Below are 22,572 nucleotides of genomic sequence, written 5' to 3'. Positions count from 1 at the left end.
AGAGGGAGCGCGAGCGCGTAGGCTATCAAGTGGACAGGATATCCGAGCCCACCGGCTTGGATTATTTGATCAAGCATCTTTGCCTGGCTGCAAGACACCTTTCATGGCAGTCGCGTGGTCCAACTAGCCACAGCAGGGAATTGACATGTATTACCGCATTATCTGCCTTTATTAGCCAGATCTTTATACTGATCCCACAGTCCGATTGAGGATATAGGCTACTTGACTACTATGCCAGCGAAGAAACACGGCGTCGCGAGGCTCTGTTCATAATTTGCTCACTGGTTCATTGATACAGGCACCTCATCGACTGATTTTACGTCTATTTCGGTGAAAAACAAACCCATATCTGGAATTGGGGTTAAGGTAAGGTCGTTGTAGCATATGCTGCATGTCTATATAAAAAAAAAAGCAATTTCAAATATAATTGAGCACGAACAATTCGAGGTGCCTGTTTTCGTGGGAGATGCAGCAACACCGGCCTGCATTGGCTAAGGCTACTGCAGTGATTCTATAGGGCCGTATTTAATGCTATTTTATTATGCTTTAGTTTAGATCGCAGTTTGCCAAACATAATAGTTATGCTACTATTTGTGCATAGGCTTTGAATAGCAAATATGGACAGGTTAGGATAGGCCTTATACAATGTTTAATTATTTAGTATTGGTCCATGCATGTTCCTGATCATTAAACGCACATAAGTGTATTACATTTGCATGACACTTTTAGAACATTCATTGCATCTCACAATGAAGCCTTATTCTTGAAAGAAGTAGCCTAAGGGGGCACTAAATAACCTACTTGTACATATAGTAGTATATAGCCATATGGAGCCTAGGCTACGTTATTTGACCGCAACTACAGTAAAAGTAGTCCAAATTTAAAAGCTAATTGATCCAACAGCAGATTAGCCATATGACAATTATAGCATAGACTATGTCGTTTTAATGCAGCCACTTTCTTGCTTAAAAGTGTTCATCCAAAGAAAAGCACCATGCACTTGATATGGGATGGTGCAGGCACGGTGATCATAGCCTATGTGTGGTATGGACCAAGGAGTCGGCGGTGGTAGGGATGCAGGTCGTATGTGTCATTTTAAGGTTAAAAGCGATTGCATAATAGGGAGTTAAGTAGCCTGACAACATGTTTACGTCCACGCATTTTCCATAACAAAATATCTGTCATTGATATCCTCTTTTGCCCTGCCTTCTTACACACAGGCATGCACAGACAACTGCGTCGACACTGTAGTAGCCTACCTCACCATCACCATGGATAGGCACCACTGGGCACTACTATTAATGATAGCCTAATCATGCAGGTTTGAAATTAGAAATCTTGATCTAATGTGCGGAGCGTTTGTGTGAATCAAGCCTAAATTCTGTTCACTGAACTATAGATTTTTTTGTCGACCGTATGTCAGTGTTGTTAATGTTGGTCACACACAGCTGTTTAAATTGTGAAACGACTGGAGCGATCGGTTGCAACACATTGAGTGGCGTGCTGTGACGTCACGCTACTACCGCTGGCGCTGTCCATTGTTCGGATCTGTCATGGGACGCAAAAATGTCAAATTCAGACTCTTCAGCAAAGTTTGTGGGCAAAGGCAAAAGGGATGTCAAGAACCACTTCATTCTGAATGCAAATTTGAATTTATGGTTTAACGTTAGCATATTTTGACATCCAGTCTTATATGCCAATGTTGCATGACTTTGAAAATAATCGTTTGACAAGGCCTGCTGTTGTAATAGGTTTATGCTAGCCATTCAAACTGACACTCCTGGAAGCCTACATTTTCCTGTGGTGAGACACAGTGATACACGCCATTGATATAGCCAATTGGTCTACTTCTGGAAATTTACATTTACATTTACTAATTGGTGCATTCAACTTATGATAGCCAGTGGGACAACCACTTTTTTTTTTCGTATTGGGGGTGGGGGAGGGGGTGGGGGGGGTGGGGGTAGAAGGATTACTTTATACTATTCCAGGTATTCCTTAAAGAGGTAGGGTTTCAAGTGTCTCCGGAAGGTGGTCAGTGACTCCGCTGTCCTGGCGTCGTGGGGGAGCTTGTTCCACCATTGGGGTGCCAGAGCAGCAAATAGCTTTGACTGGGCTGAGCGGGAACTGTGCTTCCGTAGAGGTAGGGGAGATAGCAGGCCAGAGGTGGATGAAGGTAGTGCCCTTGTTTGGGTGTAGGGTCTGATCAGAGCCTGAAGGTAAGGAGGTGCCGTTCCCCTCACAGCTCCGTAGGCAAGCACCATGGTCTTGTAGTAGATGCAAGCCTCAACTGGAAGCCAGTGGAGTGTGCGGAGAAGTGGGGTGACATGAGAGAACTTGGGAAGGTCGAACACCAGACGGGCTGCAGCATTCTGGATAAGTTGTAGGGGTTTAATGGCACAGGCAGGGAGCCCAGCCAACAGCGAGTTGCAGTAATCCAGACGGGAGATGACAAGTGCCTGGATTAGGACCTGTGCCGCTTTCTGTGTATGGTAGGGTCGTACACTGCGGATGTTGTAGAGCATGAACCTGCAGGATCGGGTCACCGCTTTGATGTTAGCGGAGAATGACAGGGTGTTGTCCAGGGTCACGCCAAGGTTCTTTGCACTCTGGGAGGAGGACACAATGGAGTTGTCAACCGTGATGGCGAGATCATGGAGCGGGCAGTCCTTCCCCGGGAGGAAGAGCAGCTCCGTCTTGCCGAGGTTCAGCTTGAGGTGGCGATCCGACATCCACACTGATATGTCTGCCAGACATGCAGAGATGTGATTCGCCACCTGGTTATCAGAAGGGGGAAAGGAGAAAATTAATTGTGTGTCGTCTGCGTAGCAATGATAGGAGAGACCATGTGAGGATATGACAGAGCCAAGTGACTTGGTGTATAGAGAGAATAGGAGAGGGCCTAGAACTGAGCCCTGAGGGACACCAGTGGTGAGAGCACGTGGTGCAGAGACAGATTCTCGCCACGCCACCTGGTAGGAGCGACCTGTCAGGTAGGACGCAATCCAAGAGTGAGCAGCGCTGGAGATGCCCAACTCGGAGAGGGTGGAGAGGAGGATCTGATGGTTCACAGTATCAAAGGCAGCGGATAGGTCTAGAAGGATAAGAGCAGAGGAGAGAGAGTTAGCTTTAGCAGTGCGGAGAGCCTCCGTGACACAGAGAAGAGCAGTCTCAGTTGAATGACCAGTCTTGAAACCTGACTGGTTTGGATCAAGAAGGTCATTCTGAGAGAGATAGCAGGAGAGTTGGCTAGAGACGGCACGCTCAAGAGTGTTGGAGAGAAAAGAAAGAAGGGATACTGGTCTGTAGTTGTTGACATTGGAGGGATCGAGTGTAGGTTTTTTGAGGAGGGGTGCAACTCTCGCTCTCTTGAAGACGAGTGAGGTGAGGTAAGGGAGAATGGTCTCCGGAATTGGTCTGGAGAAGAGAGGAGGGGATAGGGTCAAGCGGGCAGGTTGTTGGGCGGCCGGCCGTCACAAGTCGCAAGATTTCATCTGGAGAGAGAGGGGAGAAAGAAGTCAAAACATAGGGTAGGGCAGTGTGAGCAGGACCAGTGGTGTCATTTGACTTAATAAATGAGGATCGGATGTCGTCAACCTTCTTTTCAAAATGGTTGACGAAGTCATCCACAGAGAGGGATGAGGGAGGGGGAGGAGGAGGGGGATTCAGCAGGGAGGAGAAGGTGGCAAAGAGCTTCCTAGGTTTAGAGGCAGAGGCTTGAAATTTAGAGTGGTAGAAAGTGGCTTTAGCAGCGGAAACAGAGGAAGGGAATGTAGAGAGGAGGGAGTGAAAAGATGACAAGTCCGCAGGGAGTCTAGTTTTCCTCCATTTCCGCTCGGCTGCCCGGAGCCCTCTTCTGTGAGCTCGCAATGAGTCGTCAAGCCACGGAGCAGGAGGGAAGGACCGAGCCGGCCGGGAGGATAGGGGACATAGAGAGTCAAAAGATGCAGAAAGGGAGGAGAGGAGGGTTGAGGAGGCAGAATCAGGAGATCGGAGGGAGAAGGATTTAGCAGAGGGAAGAGATGATAGGATGGAAGAGGAGAGAGTAGCGGGAGAGAGAGAGCGAAGGTTGCGACAGCACATTACCATCTGAGTAGGGGCAGAGTGAGTAGTGTTGGAGGAGAGCGAGAGAGAAAAGGTTTCAAAGTAGTGGTCGGAGACTTGGAGGGGAGTTGCAGTGAGATTAGTAGAAGAACAGCATCTAGTAAAGATGAGGTCAAGCGTATTGCCTGCCTTGTGAGTAGTGGGGGACGGTGAGAGGGTGAGGTCAAAAGAGGAAAGGAGTGGAAAGAAGGAGGCAGAGAGAAATGAGTCAAAGGAAGACATAGGGAGGTTAAAGTCACCCAGAACTGTGAGGGGTGAGCCATCCTCAGGAAAGGAACTTATCAAGGCGTCAAGCTCATTGATGAACTCTCCAAGGGAACCTGGAGGGCGATAAATGACAAGGATGTTAAGCTTGAATGGGCTAGTGACTGTGACAGCATGGAATTCAAATGAGGAGATAGACAGATGGGTCAAGGGAAATAGAGAGAATGTCCACTTGGGAGAGATGAGGATTCCTGTGCCACCACCGCGCTGACCAGATGCTCTCGGGGTATGCGAGAACACATGGTCAGACGAGGAAAGAGCAGTAGGAGTAGCAGTGTTTTCTGTGGTAATCCATGTTTCCGTTAGCGCCAAGAAGTCGAGGGACTGGAGGGTAGCATAGGCTGAGATGAACTCTGCCTTGTTGGCCGCAGAACGGCAGTTCCAGAGGCTGCCACAGACCTGGAACTCCACGTGGGTCGTGTGCGCAGGGACCACCAGATTAGAGTGGCAACAGCCACGTGGTGTGAAGCGTTTGTATGGCCTGTGCAGAGAGGAGAGAACAGGGATATACAGACACATAGTTGACAGGCTACAGAAAAAGGCTACAATAATGCAAAGGAGATCGGAATGAAATGAACTAAACATCTGGGAAAGCGAGAGAGCGGGGCCTCCCTCACTTACGTTTCACTGAAACATTCAAATATAACTCTCCCAACTTCCACTTTAGAAATTATAATTGTTGTAAACTACAGCGGTTCAATGTTTTCTAGGAATAGACTCTAACTTAGTTTATTCAGCTAGCTAACTTGGTACAGTATTCTTCCGTGAAAACCGTCCAGGGCACCGAATCCTATGACGCCAAAGCCAACTAGCATGCCAGCCTCCAATAACACAGTTTAGCACCAATACTCGGTTACAACAAACCACCAGTGTGTTAACACGCCAAGCAGATCATTCGTGTCCGTGTCTAACGTTGTGTAAAGTTTTGGGTTAGTTTTGACAGTTTGAGTGAGTACGTCTTCAACTTATTCAGCCAGTTAGTTAGCTAGAATAGTTAGCATACTAGCTAGCTATTGCTCTCTGCCAACGAACCAACCCCTCCTCCCACGGCACAAACACACAGAGAGCCAAGCTAATGTTAACTAGTCACCCATGTCCCGAATTCCCTTGAACGACTCTGGTTACCAGTATGTAAAAACAAAACAAAAATAAATGTGAATGTAGGTTATAACTTACCCTTAGTAGCTACTGTTAGCCAGTTAAGTGCAAAGCTAGCCACTGAATCGATTCAGCCAGTTCGCATCTGTCCCAACGGAGAGAAAGATTCTCCAAATATTAAAGCTAGGTCGTTCCAGCTATGTGATGCAGTATAACATCTGATAGGCTAAAGTAATAATAATAATAAGCCATTTAGAAGACGCTTTTATCCAAAGCGACTTACAGTCATGTGTGCATACATTTTTACGTATGGGTGGTCCCAGGGATCGAAACCACTACCCTGGCGTTACAAGCGCCATGCTCTACCAATTGAGCTACAGAGGACCATGACAAGTGGAGTTGTTTCAGATAAAGGGCTTACAGGAACTGGTGTTTGTTTTTTGTGTGTTCTGGGTCTTCTGTCCGTTGAACACAGTAAACTATATGACCTATTGTCTTTACATTTAAACACAATAAAAGGCCTGGGTCTCTACTGATACTACGGAAGTGTGCCTTCAGAAAATGACCTAACCATATAGCCAATACTCCCAGTGTTCTCCATTGTACGCCAATTGACCGCAATATTGTGTGGAAAGTAATGGTCAAAGTAAAAAATTTCCTCTGATACACCAATCTCTGTATAAGATTGATGAAAAGCTGAATGAAAAAGGAGGGGGGGACAGTAAGAAGAGGGACCAGTCCCCAGCCTGAGGGGGACAGAATTAAAGGTCCTCAATTCTGTGGTGTGTAATGTGGTGTGGCATCTGTCTATCCTCGCGGGAACTTCTTCCTCTCTGCTCCTCTTCTATCCTCCCCTTCCCATAGTGGCTTAGTTTCTTAAGCCCACTAACTTCTTACACAGTGAAGAGAGCTTGGGGTCAGGGTGTCACTCTCATATCTATTCCTGGAACTGAAATGATTGACAACAAAACCAAACTGCTTCACTTTGATGATTGTCAAGATGTGTTTATTTGATCGTGTACTTGAGGTGGATTTTCATGAAGGGAAGTATGTTCACTTGGAATACTTAACAACACTACTATGATATATTCAGGTTTTAAAATGTTCTGTATTTTTTACAGTATCAATGCTTTGCAAAGGGGACACACATGTAATCAAGACTCATGACATATTTCTGCAAAGAGGGGCTACTCAGGATTGAATCAACCCAACCAGATTTAATACATCAGAAAGAGATCATCTAAAATAATTCTGCATTTCCATACATCTTAAATAAAGGGCAGTTTGTGTAGCCGGACATTTCTGCAATGGTTTCCATAGCACCTCAAAGGACCTCTGCTTCACTCTGACAGGAAGTAGGAAGTGAGAAGGTCACAGAGCGGTACTGGAGCACCTGGCTTGTTGCCAGGGAATTCTTCTCCGGTGAGGAGGTTGAGGAGGTGTTAGGTGCTGTGAATTACTGTACCAGAGCCATCCTTTCCAGAAGCATGTTTGGGGCAGTGGGAAAAGGGGGGGGGAATACAGCCTGAGTCTTACTCCATGCCGGCAGGCTGGAGATTTATAGTTGTAGCCGGGTGACAGAGTGTAGCCAAAGAGCAATAATAATGTTGAGTGCTTTGGAGGAGAAAGCTGAACAAGAGCCAGAAACCATTGAAGCAACTGGCGAAAACAAAGATGGTCAATCTGAATTGTGCCTATGTCACTATAGACTATTGCAGTATCTACAATTGATTTGAGCGATAAAGGGTAGAGGAAGTCTGTAAAGAACAGAAGCAGCAGAACACAGTGACACAGAAAATGATCAGTGCCAGACTAACCCATAGAGAGAATCCTGAATGTATGTTCAGACACTTGTGGTCTGAATTCTGGCCACAGCATGGCTTCTCCTGCCCTGTAGTATGCACATAGTGTAGCAAGAAACAGTAAGGACTCAGTGTTTACTAAAGTTCAATGGTTATACCCTGCCTGCCGTGGTGGTTGTGTTGTCAAAGGTGCAGTCGACTGTCTCTGACCTTTTCCCAGCACCAGAGGGATCAAAGGGCTTAGGCATGTTGCCTTGTTGTGTCTCTTGTGGAGGTGTCATGGACATGTATTCAACCCTGTGTCGTCCCTTGTTTGCCAGTCAATCTGTTATTGCTTCATTTTAGTCTGATCATCATTGGATTCTCTGTTGATGGCTAGCCTCATCACCACACTAGCTGTTACCCAGCTAGATGTAGGCTATGTAGGCTGCTGTTGTTGATGGCAGAAACAGTCTGGCACCCCGGATAGATGAGGTTCGTCAGTGAATTGTCAGTGAATTGTCCCCGTAGCAGCAGAAGCATATGAGGGCTGGATTATTGCTGGAGAGCAACAGTGTTGTTGTTTCCATGCGGAGCGTCTTGGATATGTGAGAGGGGCCTCTGGCATGCTGAGACACTGACATCTGTGTTTGTTTACCAGGAAGAACCACATCACATCAGTCAGTGGGATCCTTAAGCTAAAAGACTGTCTTATTAGAGGGACTCCAGGTGGTGGGTCTAGGAAAGGCCTGCTGGGGCGACCTAAGGCTAGCAACAGCACAGGCCAATACGTTTGACAGATATGACAGTGACAGTTTGGATGGAGCCTTAATGCATTGTGGCTGTATGGTGGCCTTCTGTCAGTGTGACATCCTTCACTATACAGTACATGACCATGGAATTATAATGTGTGTGCGGCCCCTTGAAAAGGATATGTGTAGAGTGTTATTTTGTGCGACATATGTGGTGTCTTTTTGTATAAAGGTGATGTATGTTGTTCAGGAAGTATGTGACCTACCACCCGGTTTCGTGGCTCAAGGGGCTGGTAGTATCTGGTGGTATGTGATTGGAGGACACACCAGCTTGTTGAGCGGTCATGGAGATGTACTGCTGACTCCTCCGGGTGCAGTCTCTGGATCTACTGTAGGAGGTGCTCTGGGTATCCAGGGGACATTCTGGTGGGTAATGAGACAACCAACTGGAACGCGTTGAGCTGTGACACATCAGACGCATGCTTCACTACACCCCCCTCTGCATCTCCCGAACACACACCCACAGACACAGATAGACGCACGCATGCACGCACGCACCGCACCACACACACACACACACACACACACACACACACACACACACACACACACACACACACACACACACTCTCTCTCCACATCTGGAGAGGAATGGGGCTGTGGTGTGATTGTTACAGTAGCTCTCTCTAAATCTGAATTTCACTGAGCATTGCATCGATCCTTTGACCCGATCTGAGATTAAGATCATGTGGAAAGATGTGTAAGTATGATCTCAGTGTGCTCTCAGTAGGATATCGGTATGATCTCAGTACACTGAGTGGCACAGTGGTCTAAGGCACTGCATCGCAGTGCTAGCTGTGCCACTAGAGATCCTGGTTAGAATCCAGGCTCTGTCGTAGCCGGCCGCGACCGGGAGACCCATGGGGCGGCGCACAATTGGCCCAGGGGAGTGGAGGGAATGGCCGGCAGGGATGTAGCTCAGTTGGTAGAGCATGGCGTTTGCAACGCCAGGGTTGTGGGTTCGATTCCCACGGGGGGCCAGTATGAAAAAAGTATGTATGCACTCACTAACTGTAAGTCGTTCTGGATAAGAGCGTCTACTAAAATGTAAATGTATTTACTGTACATTTCCCATTGATTCCTGAAATATTCTGTTATTTATTGATGACCTCGTTTCTGGAATTGAGAATACTCTCCTGATGGGTGTGCTGCATTTATATTTTTCAGAATGTCTGTATGTTGGGCTCATCCTTCTATAGAAGTGGATAGTGGAGGTCCCTCTGGTGACATATAAATGTCTGTGAGGCTTTTTTGACATTTTCTTTTGTATGTCTCACTTGGCTGCTTAGTTGTCCAATATTTTTACTTTATTTCTTGATGTATTAGATGGTTGTGAATGGCTGTGTACAACAACACTTGCGATAGGAAAGAGAGAGAGAGAGAGAGAGAGAGAGAGAGAGAGAGAGAGAGAGAGAGAGAGAGAGAGAGAGAGAGAGAGAGAGAGAGAGAGAGAGAAAAGAGAGAGATAATTACACTCCAATGGATCATGACCGTCATCTAGTGTGCGAATTACAGGGGGGTAGGGCAGTTTTTTAAATGCAATTTTGTCCTGCTACAGTGGTGTCTTGAGCTTTCGCTAACGAACTTGCAACATTATCAACTAGGTCCAGCCCACTAGCGAACTTGCAACATTAACAACTAGGTCCAGCCCACTAGCAACATTATCAACTAGGTCCAGCCCTCTAGTGAACTTGCAACATTGTTTCAACTGTATACTAAGTATTACTTTCTGTGTTCTGCCTCTGAGAAGCAGAGGCCTATAGTCTGCCCTGTAGATAATCATGGCATTCTGCAATTGAATAGACGGCCAAAAAAAAAAAAAGGTCAGCCAAAGCAAAAACCTGATAAAAATGAATCTATATGAATGCTGTAAGTACAGAAATTGTTTGCTCACTGGGAAATAAATATCCAACTAGTCAGTAACAACTGTGTGGAGTTTGGTGTTTGTGACAGCAACTACGTGAGCTTATTACAGTATTATAGACACTATGTCCTGGGATCTCCAATGATCTTCTATGTAGAAGAACCCCTTACCTTCTAACGACTTTTATGTAGCTTGTGAGCGTCATAGAGCAAAACATGTCACATGTCCATGTTCTTGAGAGTCTCAGCTTTTCATAGATAGCTCAAACTATTCGGACTCTACAGACATTTTTTGTATAAAAGACCGTTCTAGCTCAGCCCCCGTTAATCACAAAGACCTTTTAAACACTGTAAGGGTTGGCGTGAGGTGTGACCCAGGTGCGGTGCAGGATAGACAGTAGGCAGTAGGGCAAAGATGGTGAAACAAGGAGCTTTACTGGTGGTCCCAAAGCCAGGATACAAAACAACGGACTATTCACGAAAACAAATGAGGAGCACATAGGTCTCCAAAAAACAGGTTGACAGCAAACAATACGAAATACTAACTCTTGACTGGAAAAACACAATGACACAGGGAGAACACTTCTCGAGTACCTGTAACTCCGTCACGTGATCCGACACTGATACAGACTGCTTGACATTAAGGAACTAGCAGTGAAAACTGAGCAAGGGAACACAGGGAAGTGAGGGCATAAATACACAAGTGAATCAGATAGACACAGGTGACACCAATAGGCAGATAATTAGTCCCGACTGTGAGTGAGGAGGTGCCTAAGGTTGTCGGAGGATGACACCTAGTGGGTCACTCCGGAACTGCGACCCACTCCTGTAACAAACATGCAATGTTTTAAACAAACAATGTTTAAAAGGGGTTAGAATTCCAAAATGTGCCGGCGATACGGGGACTCAATGGGTTACTATAGGTCATATTAGTAAGAGTACTGAGCATGTATTTACTGTTTACTCCTGCTTTTCACATCTTGACTGCTTTTGTCTTATCTGCCAATATGTCATAGTGTAATATTTTGGTCCATTTATTCTTTCACTGATATTTTGTGTTTTCTTTTCACTATTTGTTGGGCTTTGTATTTTATGATCTAGCCCATACTGGTAATGTTTGTTTTATGTAGACTGGGAACCCATTAAACTGTATGGTTTTGGTGTTGGATGCTGAAAGGGAAATGTGGGGGATGAGAGGGGAACAGAGGGGGGGAATCAGGGGTTGAGGATTGGGGGATGGGTTAAAAAAATAATCTTTGTGCTTTGTGAGGTGCCTCAAGGACAATAGCTGGTATTGTAACAGAAAATAGTTCAACCTCGCTCAGTCTCCCATTGCAAAGAAAGTACATTTTCCCCTCACAGATTCCCTGCACACTTATACATTAACATGTCCATATTCATACTTACATGAGTATAACATGACAATGAGCCAGAGGGATGGGGAATGAGGGCAGTAGCTCTCTGGTTGATGTATTGTGCTGTTTATTGACGGCACTGCTCTGATCTCATCTCACTTGATGTGAAAGAGACACAATATGAGCCAGTTTTTTATATAAGACATGACCAGGGAAGAAGAGTGTGCCAAACGCCCTCTGTTATGTATTTTATGCAAATGAGTCATGAATGATAAATTATTACTAAGACTCATAAATGTTTTTGATAAGCAAATAGATGAATCGTGAATGAGGAATTATCATTAACTATGCAAATGTTTGAGTCAATGCGTGATTTGTGCTTCTGTTTTAAACAATTATACATCACATCTGCTTCAGAAATCGTGGATATCTATGACATAGCCCTCCCTGGATTACTAACTATATGGTGTGGACTGGAGCTCTATCAAAACATGCATGCACTTTGCCCTTAAACACAATTGTTGTGTTTCAGATTTTCTGCATGGTGTTCGAGATTATATATTTACCTTTGTACAGTATGCTTTGTTTCTATGGGGGTGATAAAGGGTGCATGAAGTGTGATCCACATCCTAAATGCACTGTACTCTACTTAACTCTCCCACTGTGTGTCTGTAGGGTCACTCAGGGAAACAGGCGCAATGGCCAATGCGTCCACAGACCTGGACAACGCGGAGGCCCAGTGCCAGCTCAACAACAACAACACCCGTCTGGCCGGCAGCTCGGGACACTGGGAAACCGAGGTCACCAGCTCCAAACTGTTTGAGTGTTCCCGCATCAAGGCCTTGGCAGGTGGGTGGATAGAGAGACTGGACTAGAGGAGCAAGAGCACCTTCACCTGTCTCAGTCACAGCTTCATCACTCACAAAACACACAAGCTTCATAGGCCTCCCTATATACCTGATGGAGGTTCAAAGTTGTAGAAGGACTTGATTCATGATCTATCATACAGGGGGCTACTGACAACGGGGTATGGTTGTTATATCAGAGCCAGTGTTATAGTACTTGAGTCCAGGACTCGGACTGGACCAGTGGTGACTCGGACTTGGAGTCGGATTCGGTCTGGACCAGTAGTGACTGGGGACACGACTCAGATGTGAGGTTTAGTAACTACATCACTGATCAGGGCTCTATCCTGATGAACTACAGTTGTAGGATCTTAATTTGATCACTCTTTTGTTGCTGAGAATATTCCTGCAAAGCAGGAAATGCAAACTTGTAGTGTATTCAAGGTTTAAAAAGTATTCTATTTCCACTTTAAAATGTCAGACCCCTACATAAATGTCCATTAAATTCCACATAATAATTCACTTTTCCTGTTGCTGCAGGTTTATTTTCCTGCTGTAGCAAACTGGCTCAAATTAAGATCATACATCTGTAAGCCTTGTGTTTATCTCATCTCTCCTGCAGAAGAGAGAGATGCTGTCCAGAAGAAGACCTTCACTAAGTGGGTGAACTCCCACCTGGCCAGAGTGTCCTGTCGGATCGCTGACCTCTACAACGACCTCCGAGACGGCTACATGCTCACCAGGCTGCTGGAGGTGCTGTCTGGGGAGATGCTGGTTGGTCAACCCATTCTCTGGTTCACAACCTCAGTCTACCTTTAAGTCAGTAGATGCTAGGAGAACAAGCGCAAACTATTCAACAAAAAGCTCTGCATTGTAGTTATTATTGTTCCAAATATTATTCAGTCATGTCTAAATGTTTCATGAATGTTGTCAGCACTGCAGCTATATGTCATGTGTAATCGTATGAGAATAGTAGTCAGCATAATGGGGTTTGACAATTGGATGGGAACAGCATTTGCACGCTTTCTTTGCCATTGTGTTTTTAATGAGAAAAATATTGTCTTACTATAAAGGCATTGCGATCAAAGCCAGTATTTCCCCTGCAGATTTATTTGACCAATCAAGCATTACTCCTCTCACCATTCCACTCTTGTTCCCTCTCTCATTCCCTCTACCTCCTTACCTCGCTGTCCTGTCACCCTTTTCTCCCTCCCTCCTTCCCTCCCCCATTCCTCCCTCCCCTCCCCTAGCCGAGGCCCACGCGGGGTCGCATGCGGATCCACTGCCTGGAGAACGTGGACAAGGCCCTGCAGTTCCTCAAGGAGCAGAGGGTCCACCTGGAGAACGTCGGCTCTCACGACATCGTCGACGGCAACCACCGCCTCACCCTTGGCCTCATCTGGACCATCATCCTTCGCTTCCAGGTAGTGACCTAGCCCACCCGTCCTGGTGCCTGGTGTTGTCTGTCTCTGTGGCTTCTGTTGTGGTTGTATTTTGGATTTACATTCATTTATTTTGTCATGCAGCCAACTCCTGTGGGGACGTTCCTGTCCCCTGTTTGGATTGTCCTTAAGACCTGCTGCTAGCTTAACCTCTGCTGAGGTATTTCTGGCCTGTGTTTGGTTCATGTTGGGGACTGTGTTTTAGTGCTGTGTAGCTCTATTGCTTCTTTGTCCCTGTGGGGTACTTTTGAACTCAGTCAGCATGTGGATGATGAACCTTATGTTGGTGTGCACCGTTGTTTCTACAAACTCCTGTTTCTGACTGGTATATGTTCTACGGTATGACATCATAGCCAATCTGCTGCAGTTATAATACATCTAATTTAGTCTCCAGACACTTCCGCCAAAAGAGTCAGGAAGAGTCTGGTGGACCAACGCGTCAAACTTGGCCTTCTTTAGCCAATACAGAATGACCGGGAGAAACTCCCTGCGCATATGCATTAGCTTAATCTCCCACAACACCTTCCCCCTAACCCTCCCCATGCCTCTCAGTTGTGTGATTCGCTAAAATGAAATGATGACAAGTACTTTACTCAGTAGGTCACGCCCATAGAATTCTATGGGCACTCCCACTAATGCGTGGTCCCCAAACTTTATTTGGCCTGTGACCCCATTTTGATATTTAAAAAAATGTGTGACTCCACCATATAAAAAAGGGATGTAATCAACGGCCAATGTTCACTTTTTAAATTGGGGCTATGACAGTCTGTTACAAGTCAGTCTGACAGTACTTTTGACAGTATTTCAATCTGAAGGAAGTATGTTTTGAAGTGGCTGAAAACCACCAGAAAGGTATTGGGAAGTTCAGAAGTTCATCAGGCAATAATGTTGTATGATCTTCTGTGTAGAAAATAATATCATCATTGATTTAGTGCCTGGTCTCTTCCATTCTGTTCTAATGAGTCCTGTGTATCTTGTGGGCTTAAACGGTTCAAAAGATAGAGACACATTTATATGAAGAAAACAGAAACCGCTCTGTTTATTCCAACCACATCTAGCATCTAGCAGCTACCGGAGGTTACTGACGTAACCCCGGTTCTATGAACCAAGCCCATTTATTTTTATTTTTAGAGTTTCTCTTGCGACCCCATTTTAAATTCAGGCGACCTCACATGTGGTCACGACCTCTAGTTTGAGAAACGCTGCACTAACGCCAACTTTCACTAACGGCAACTTTGAATCATTGATATCCCAGTCTGTGTGCGCAATAGTCTCGGGACGAGGCTATAATACATCTAATTCAAACACAAGAACAAAGTCTTATCCTACATTTTGTCACTCTTCTTCATCAGCCTTTGAATTTAGGTGAACCCATCTAAGAAAGAGACAGATTTAGCAGGTTTGGATAAAGGTTCCACTTCTTGTGTCCCAGCTGTAAACAGAAGTAGGGCAACATTCTGTGTATATTATATATGATTGGTTTCAGCACTGTCTTAATTTAGGAGAGAAAGGGCATAAATCAGAGTGATTTATAGACTGGCCAAAATACTGTATGGAGAATCCCTGAAACATGCTGCATCATCACTGTGTGACGTTACTAGCAAAGCTTGAATGTCACTCTGGTCCTGATCGTAGTTGGATCTCAAACAAGGACATACTGTCTGACATTCGCCTCAGAGACATACACATACAATGGGCACAAGGCCTTACAGGACGCGATACCACAGACAAGTGACAGGCATGTACTGTAAGTAGCACAAAATCGTTTGGCTTTTGTTGTCGCTTCAGGACAGTGGTGGTCTCAGCATAAACGCATGTCTTGCGTTATTCAAATCAGCGTTACTCTGTAAATATGATTCAGGGACAGGAGGAGAGGCTAGCATGGCATAGCTTATCGTTCTGCCTTCTAACAGTGATTACGGGTTAGCTGGGGCACTTTTGGCCGGCATCCCATTCTACTGCACTGACGCTGGAGCCAGCGAGTCGATGGCCTCTTCAATTTTGCGTGCAGTGAAAAAGGAGGAGCGCGTTATTGGAAACTGATTTGTGCTGTAGGGAGCAAGGGGTGGGGCTCCGGGCAGGGCAGTCAGGGCCTATCCTCCTCCTCCATCTTCCCTCCTTCTCTCTCTACCACTCCTCATTCCTTCTCTGTCACCGATTCTGCAACCGTTTGTGGTTGTCTCATCACTCTCTCCTCACACTCCTCTTTTAGTTTACTACGTCTCTCCTCCCTTTCTGTCTCCCTCTCTCTTTCTTTCTCTCTACTCCTTTCTCTCTCCCTCTCTTCCACCCCTCCCCTACCAATGGACTGTTTCAGTTTACTTTGCCCAGTCAGCAGGTAAGGCCTAGCCACTGCAGCAGGCAGCAGACAAAGCTAGAGAAAGGGGGAAAAGAGGAAAGGAAAGGGGGAAGGGAGGAAAGGAAAGGGGGAAGAGAGGAAAGGAAAGGGGGAAAAGAGGAAAGGAAAGGAAAGGGGGAAGAGAGGAAAGGAAAGGGGGAAAAGAGGAAAGGAAAGGAAAGGGGGAAAAGAGGAAAGGAAAGGAAAGGGGGAAGAGAGGAAAGGAAAGGGGGAAGAGAGGAAAGGAAAGGGGGAAGAGAGGAAAGGAAAGGGGGAAGAGAGGAAAGGAAAGGGAGAAAAGAGGAAAGGAAAGGGGGAAGAGAGGAAAGGAAAGGGGGAAGAGAGGAAAGGAAAGGGGGAAAAGAGGAAAGGAAAGGGGGAAGAGAGGAAAGGAAAGGGGGAAGAGAGGAAAGGAAAGGGGGAAAAGAGGAAAGGAAAGGGGGAAGAGAGGAAAGGAAAGGGGGAAAAGAGGAAAGGAAAGGGGGAAGAGAGGAAAGGAAAGGGGGAAGAGATGAAAGGAAAGGGGGAAAAGAGGAAAGGAATGGGGGAAGAGAGGAAAGGAAAGGGGGAAGAGAGGAAAGGAAAGGGGGAAAAGAGGAAAGGAAAGGGGGAAGAGAGGAAAGGAAAGGGGGAAAAGAGGAAAGGAAAGGGGGAAGAGAGGAAAGGAAAGGGGGAAGAGAGGAAAGGAAAGGGGGAAGAGAGGAAAGGAAAGGGGGAAGAGAGGCCTCCAGGTTGTAAATTATCTCCAGGAGCCGATTTTAAGAATCAAATAAACACTTGACACCTCCATTATATTTAGCAACTTCACTATCCTGTCTAGTTGCTTCGCTCAGTGTCGTTGTGTTTGTGCTACCTAATTATGACCTGTGTGGTGTATGCCTCTCTGTCACCGCCAGATGGTTTGTTTCTCTCAGGGATCTTGTTTATTGTTGGATGATATGCACTGCGATCAAGGGTATGTAAGGTACATTTTAGAAATGGAATGTCATCATTGGCTCTTGTGAAAAGTCAGTTTGGTTCTGGGCAGCAGTTCATTTGAACTATAGTTGTTCAGTTAGACAATGACTAGTCCTTCTCCTCGTAATTAACATACCGGTAGTGTTATCCATAATTTAATCACAAATAACCATTCCCTGTAGGTGGAGACTAAACTGTGTATACATGCAGTAGAGTCCTATAAACCTCCAGTTGCTTTCCAGTTTGAGTGAGCGTGTATGTGAATGGGTGAGGTGCGATTTGTTGATATGGGTGGTCTAGCAGATTCTAGGGTGTCAACCCTTCCATTAATATGTATCATGTCACCGTGACATGATTGGGCCAATGGCTGTCATACTGTAGATGATGAGGGTGCACAGTGATGTTGTCATGATTCTGTGGCCTTCCTCCCAACATGACAGGCACATGTCTGTGTGCGAGTTAGTGATGAGACATGCAATGCAGTTGTGTGACTATTGGGGTGTATTCATTAAGTCTTGCAAGGGAAACCGTTGACCATTTAAGAACCAAACAGAAGCAAACAGAGCAAACGGAAGGAAATGGGGAGGGAGGGACCTACCTGAATTTGTCCATTAGAAACTCTTGTTTTCGTTGCAAAATGTTTTCCGTTTAGAGTAAATGGTTTCTGTTGCAAAGCGTTTTGAAACAGCCCAAACTGTTTGCAACAGAATTGGTGTAATGATTGCACTCCTGGTGTGGCTGTTGAAAGGAACTGGGTTTTGGGTTCAGTGTGTTTGAAACTGATCAGCAACATGGGTGTGTTTCCTAATTGTTTTCTTCACAAACTCATAGTAATCTGGTGATCTTACTGAACTGAGGACAGTTTTGAGGCTGGTTTCCTTAACCAAGGTTGTTTGTCGTCTGGTCTCCCTCCCTGTACATACAGATTCAGGTGATTAAGATTGAGTGTGACGACAACAGGGAGACACGGTCGGCAAAGGACGCCCTACTACTCTGGTGCCAGATGAAAACCGCTGGGTGAGTGTCTTCATTTAACCAAAAGCCAAAATTGAACGTCAACCTTTGTGAACAGTTTCCACTTTCCATTTTTAAGGGTTTTGACAGTTGTTTTACTACTGTTGTTACATGCAATGTCTTTAGTTGGATAGCATATATATATTGGACCAATGGTTGTGAGTGTGTTCTGTGTCAACTGTCCCACAGGTACTCTGAGGTCCACATCCAGAACTTCACCACCTGCTGGAGAGATGGTCTCGCCTTCAACGCGCTCATTCACCGACACAGGTCAGCATTGTCTTGTTTTAAAATATGTATTTATGTGACTATAGAAAGTGAACTAAATGACCTAATTTGCATTACTACAGGCCTGATTTGATTGAATTCCATAAGCTGATCCGGTCCAATGCCACATACAACCTCCAGCAAGCCTTCAACATTGCTGAGCAGAACCTGGGGCTCACCAAACTCTTGGACCCTGAAGGTAAGACTGCATAGAGAATTGAAATAGCAGCTAGACAACCTCCTCAACAATTCATGGACATTTGGTAACATATATCTCAAACGTGTAAACATTCACAGACTTTCAGCTACAGTGACCATAGTTGATAGTTTACATTACTGAAATGATTTCATGTCAAGGTGTGATTATGTTATATAGTGTATGTGTGATGTAAATGTTTGTGTATTGTTGTCCTTCCTGTGTGACTCTGCAGACGTGAATACGGAGAACCCAGATGAGAAGTCGATAATAACCTATGTTGTATCCTACTACCATTACTTCTCCAAGATGAAAGCCCTTCGAGTAGAGGGCAAGAGAGTGGGAAAGGTATTTAACCCTGGATCTTGTGGTACATGATAAAACAATTGTCATTGGAACCTGTGTAAATATCTCCTACAGTATACAGTGATATACAGTGTATATACAGTGATATGTACTGTATGTTATGAACACATGAGTAACATGAGCAATATGTATATCATACTGTATGTTTTGCACACATGAGTGTAGTTGTGTAGCTCAAAACAAACTGATAACGATTCAATCCATTATCAAATGCTATTAAACAAAAGTTATGAATTAAATCACTCCTATGTAATGTCCATCAATACTAAATGTTTATGTGTTATACAGGTGTTGGACAATGCCATTGAGGGTCAGAAGATGATCGATCGATATGAGGCTCTGGCCTCTGAGCTCCTGGAGTGGATCGAGAAGACCATAGGCATCATCAGCAACCAGAAGTTTGCCAACTCCTTAACGGGTGTTCAGCAACAGCTTCAAGCCTTCACCACCTACTGCACCATCGAGAAGCCCATCAAGTAAGTCAACACTGTGCAAATGACACATAAAAACATCAATTATATAGCATCAATTATTTTTTAATCTATAGTGGTCCTATTCATACACCAGAGGGTTTTAAACTTAAAACTTTTGTTTTATACAAATATTACTAAACAATTTTGGTTGCTTTAGTTTTAGGACAGGATTTAGGTTGAGTCAATAGTTTCATCCTTTTATAGTTTTAAATAGTTGTATAGTTCTTATAGCTTATAGTTTTATGTTATTTTCTCAGTGAATGCTTTTGATTTGTCTGGTTCCCATTTGATGTGTGGTATATACCATAACTGTTGCAGTATTCAACTAAAACCACACATTGATGGGTGTGGGCACTTTAGTACCAGCAGGAGTATCAGCATGAGGCCCCAAGCTGGTATGTCTGGCATAATTAAGCACCCAGTTAGCCGTGCCATGTGACTCATGCCCTATTTGACCAGAAGGGACTGGATCTAAGTGATGTGACTCCCAAATGTGTCTCCAGCCCCTTTCTCTCTGTGGCTAGAGGATAGATATCTCCTCTGGTGAGTAGTATCTCTGAGGCCTTACCCGGCTTCTCACCCAGCCTAGTTGCCCTGGCAGCCCTCGATGGCAAGAGGTGGTCAGCCATCATATGACTCTGAAATCTGCTCAGTGATGACTCAGTGATGACCATTTATTATTTAGAATTAGGTTACAATTAGACAGTGTGTGGAGCTAGGCCACATGTAATAATGAAGGTCTTTGCGGTGAAGGTCAAGCCTGCAGGCAATGTCACAGAGAATCTATTGATGAGTAGGGCAACTTATAGGGCTGGCACAATGACTGTATGAGTGTGTAACCAACGATTATGGATGAAGACCGTCATGAAAAGAAAATAACCGTCAAAACTATTTTTGTGTGTGGAACGAACAGCTGACTGTGAAGACGGGGTGGCCAGGCATTCGTGCAGTTGAGTCCGTTTCTCTTATTATTTTTTTCTCTCTCTTTTTTTCTTAGGGGGTAGATCAGCTTTAATATTGCAGATAGATTGTAACTTCCATCAGTGTAATTGTCTGCATCACTTCCAATCCCCATATATTTTTTTCTCTCGCAAATATATATATATATATATATACATATATACACATGCATATACATATATACATACATACATACATACATACATACATACATACATACATACATACATACATACATACATACATACATATACATACACACATATTGTCACGATCGTCTAATGAGGGAGACCAAAGCGCAGCGCGTTGAGCGAACATGACTTTATTAAATTAAAGTACTCACTACAAACAACGACGAATCGTGAAGTCCTCAGTTACAATGACTGACAAGGAACAAAAACCCACAACACTAAGGTGAACACTGACAGTTTAAATATGGCTCCCAATCAGAGATAACGAGCCGACAGCTGACACTCGTTACCACTGATTGGGAGTCACACGACCAAACAAGGAAACACAACCAAAATGAACACACCCTGGCTCAAAATACACAGTCCCGGAGCCAGAGCGTGACAGTACCCCCCCCTAAAGGCGCGGACTCCGACCGCGCCTACACCCCAAATAGGGAAGGGCTGGGTGGGTATTGCTCCTCGGAGGCGGCTCCGGCTCGGGCTTGACCACCACCCTACTACAATCCCCCGTAGTGCCCCCCAGTCCGATCTGACCCAGTTAGCTGGATCAGGACTGCCGACGCGCACCCCTGGCTTGGCGTGTGAGGCAGGAATGGACCGGACCTGGCAGACGATACGCACCCTTTGCATGGTGCGTGGAGCCGGAACAGGCCTCACCAGGCTGAAGACTCGCATCCCTGGCTTGGTGCGAGTAGCAGGAATGGGCTGAATCCGGCTGACGACTCGCACCCTTGGCTTGGTGCGAGTAGCAGGAATGGGCTGAATCCGGCTGACGACTCGCACCCTTGGCTTGGTGCGAGTAGCAGGAATGGGCTGAATCCGGCTGACGACTCGCACCCTTGACTTGGTGCGAGTGGCAGGAACAGGCTGAATCCGGCTGACGACTCGCACCCTTGTCTTGGTGCGGGGAGCAGGACTGAGCCGGACCGGGCTGACGACGCGCACCACTGACCTGGTGCGGGGAGCTTGGATGGGCCGGACTGGGCTGGCGACGCGCACCACAGACTTGGTGCGGAGAGCAGGAACGGGCCGGACAGGGCTGACGAAACGCACCATAGACTTGGTGCGGAGAGCAGGCACGGGCCTGACAGGGCTGGCGACGCGCACCACAGACTTGGCGCGGAGAGCAGGAACGGGCCGGACAGGGCTGACGACGCACACCACTGGCTTGGTGCGGGGAGCTTGGATGGGCCGGACTGTACTGGGGACACACACCACTGGCCCTACACCGGGATCTGGAACGGGCCGGACCGGACTGGCAACACACGCCAGTACCTCTCGCCGTGCCTCTACTTCCTCCATCCCCTCTTCACCAGTGGCCCCCGTAACCCGGCGGCCTCCTCCGGCAACCCACTGGACCGCTCTATCGCGGCCTCCTGCTGGTCCGACGTCGTGAGCCCCCCCCCTAAAAATTTTCTGGGGTTCTCTCCTCTTCGTGGACCAGGCCTCCATCGTTCTCGCCAGACTATCACCCCACTGCTCCAACGTCCAACCTCTCTCCTCTTCTCTTGGCTTGGCCCAGTCGAGACTCCTACTCAACTGCTCCCAAGTCCATCCTCTCTCTTCTTCATGCTGCTTGATCTGGTTAAGGTGGGTTTTTCTGTCACGATCGTCTGACGAATGAGTAGACCAAAGCGCAGCGCGTTGAGCGAACATGACTTTATTTAATAAAGCGTAACACGAAAACCACAAAACAAATGACGATACGTGAAGTCCACAGTGACAATGACTGTACAGGAACAAAAACCCACAAACACAAGGTGAACACAGAACGTTTAAATATGGCTCCCAATCAGAGATAACGAGCCGACAGCTGACACTCGTTACCTCCGATTGGGAGTCATTTGACCAAACAAGGAAAACACAACCAATGACAACCCAACCAAACAAAACACAACGAAACGAACACACCCTGGCTCAACATACAAAGTCCCGGAGCCAGAGCGTGACACTCCCATCTATCTCTTAACACCATCCATATTGGATATCTATTTGCCATATATTTTTCAACTGTACTGTGATGTTTTACAAAAGTTCTGAACCTTTCTATTCTCATTGTTTCTACAGATCGTAAATTGAAAATAAACATTTTTGCTAAAAGTATTATTATATTATTGATCGATTGACTATGACTTTTCAGATCACCCAGTAGTGCTATCTGCAGGGTTAGCTCCAGGTAAATATTGCAATCCTTTAGCCATTCCTGGACCTGTGTCCAAAAACAAGCTACAAATGGACAGTACCAA

The 22,572-nt window shown here is 45.7% G+C and overlaps 1 protein-coding gene across 6 annotated transcripts in view; it reads left to right on the top strand.

The window, feature by feature from the left end:
- The first annotated feature begins 20 nt into the window (after positions 1 to 20).
- The window catches only part of LOC121567416 (spectrin beta chain, non-erythrocytic 4-like), a 77,033-nt gene continuing 54,481 nt past the window's right edge, over positions 21 to 22,572 (top strand). For all 6 annotated transcript variants that reach the window (XM_041877441.2, XM_045220836.1, XM_045220835.1 and 3 more), the window contains exons 1-9: positions 21 to 366; positions 11,953 to 12,126; positions 12,745 to 12,896; positions 13,373 to 13,546; positions 17,785 to 17,876; positions 18,063 to 18,143; positions 18,224 to 18,339; positions 18,572 to 18,684; positions 18,991 to 19,178. In XM_041877441.2, coding sequence (XP_041733375.2) covers positions 11,976 to 12,126; positions 12,745 to 12,896; positions 13,373 to 13,546; positions 17,785 to 17,876; positions 18,063 to 18,143; positions 18,224 to 18,339; positions 18,572 to 18,684; positions 18,991 to 19,178 — 1,067 coding nt within the window. In that variant the 5' untranslated portion in view covers positions 21 to 366; positions 11,953 to 11,975. The remainder of the gene's footprint in view (positions 367 to 11,952; positions 12,127 to 12,744; positions 12,897 to 13,372; positions 13,547 to 17,784; positions 17,877 to 18,062; positions 18,144 to 18,223; positions 18,340 to 18,571; positions 18,685 to 18,990; positions 19,179 to 22,572) is intronic.

This window comes from Coregonus clupeaformis, chromosome 6 (assembly GCF_020615455.1).
Source record: "Coregonus clupeaformis isolate EN_2021a chromosome 6, ASM2061545v1, whole genome shotgun sequence".
Classification (NCBI taxonomy): domain Eukaryota; kingdom Metazoa; phylum Chordata; class Actinopteri; order Salmoniformes; family Salmonidae; genus Coregonus; species Coregonus clupeaformis.
Note: the sequence above shows the minus strand (reverse complement) of the source record. Positions and strands in the feature narration are given on the sequence as shown.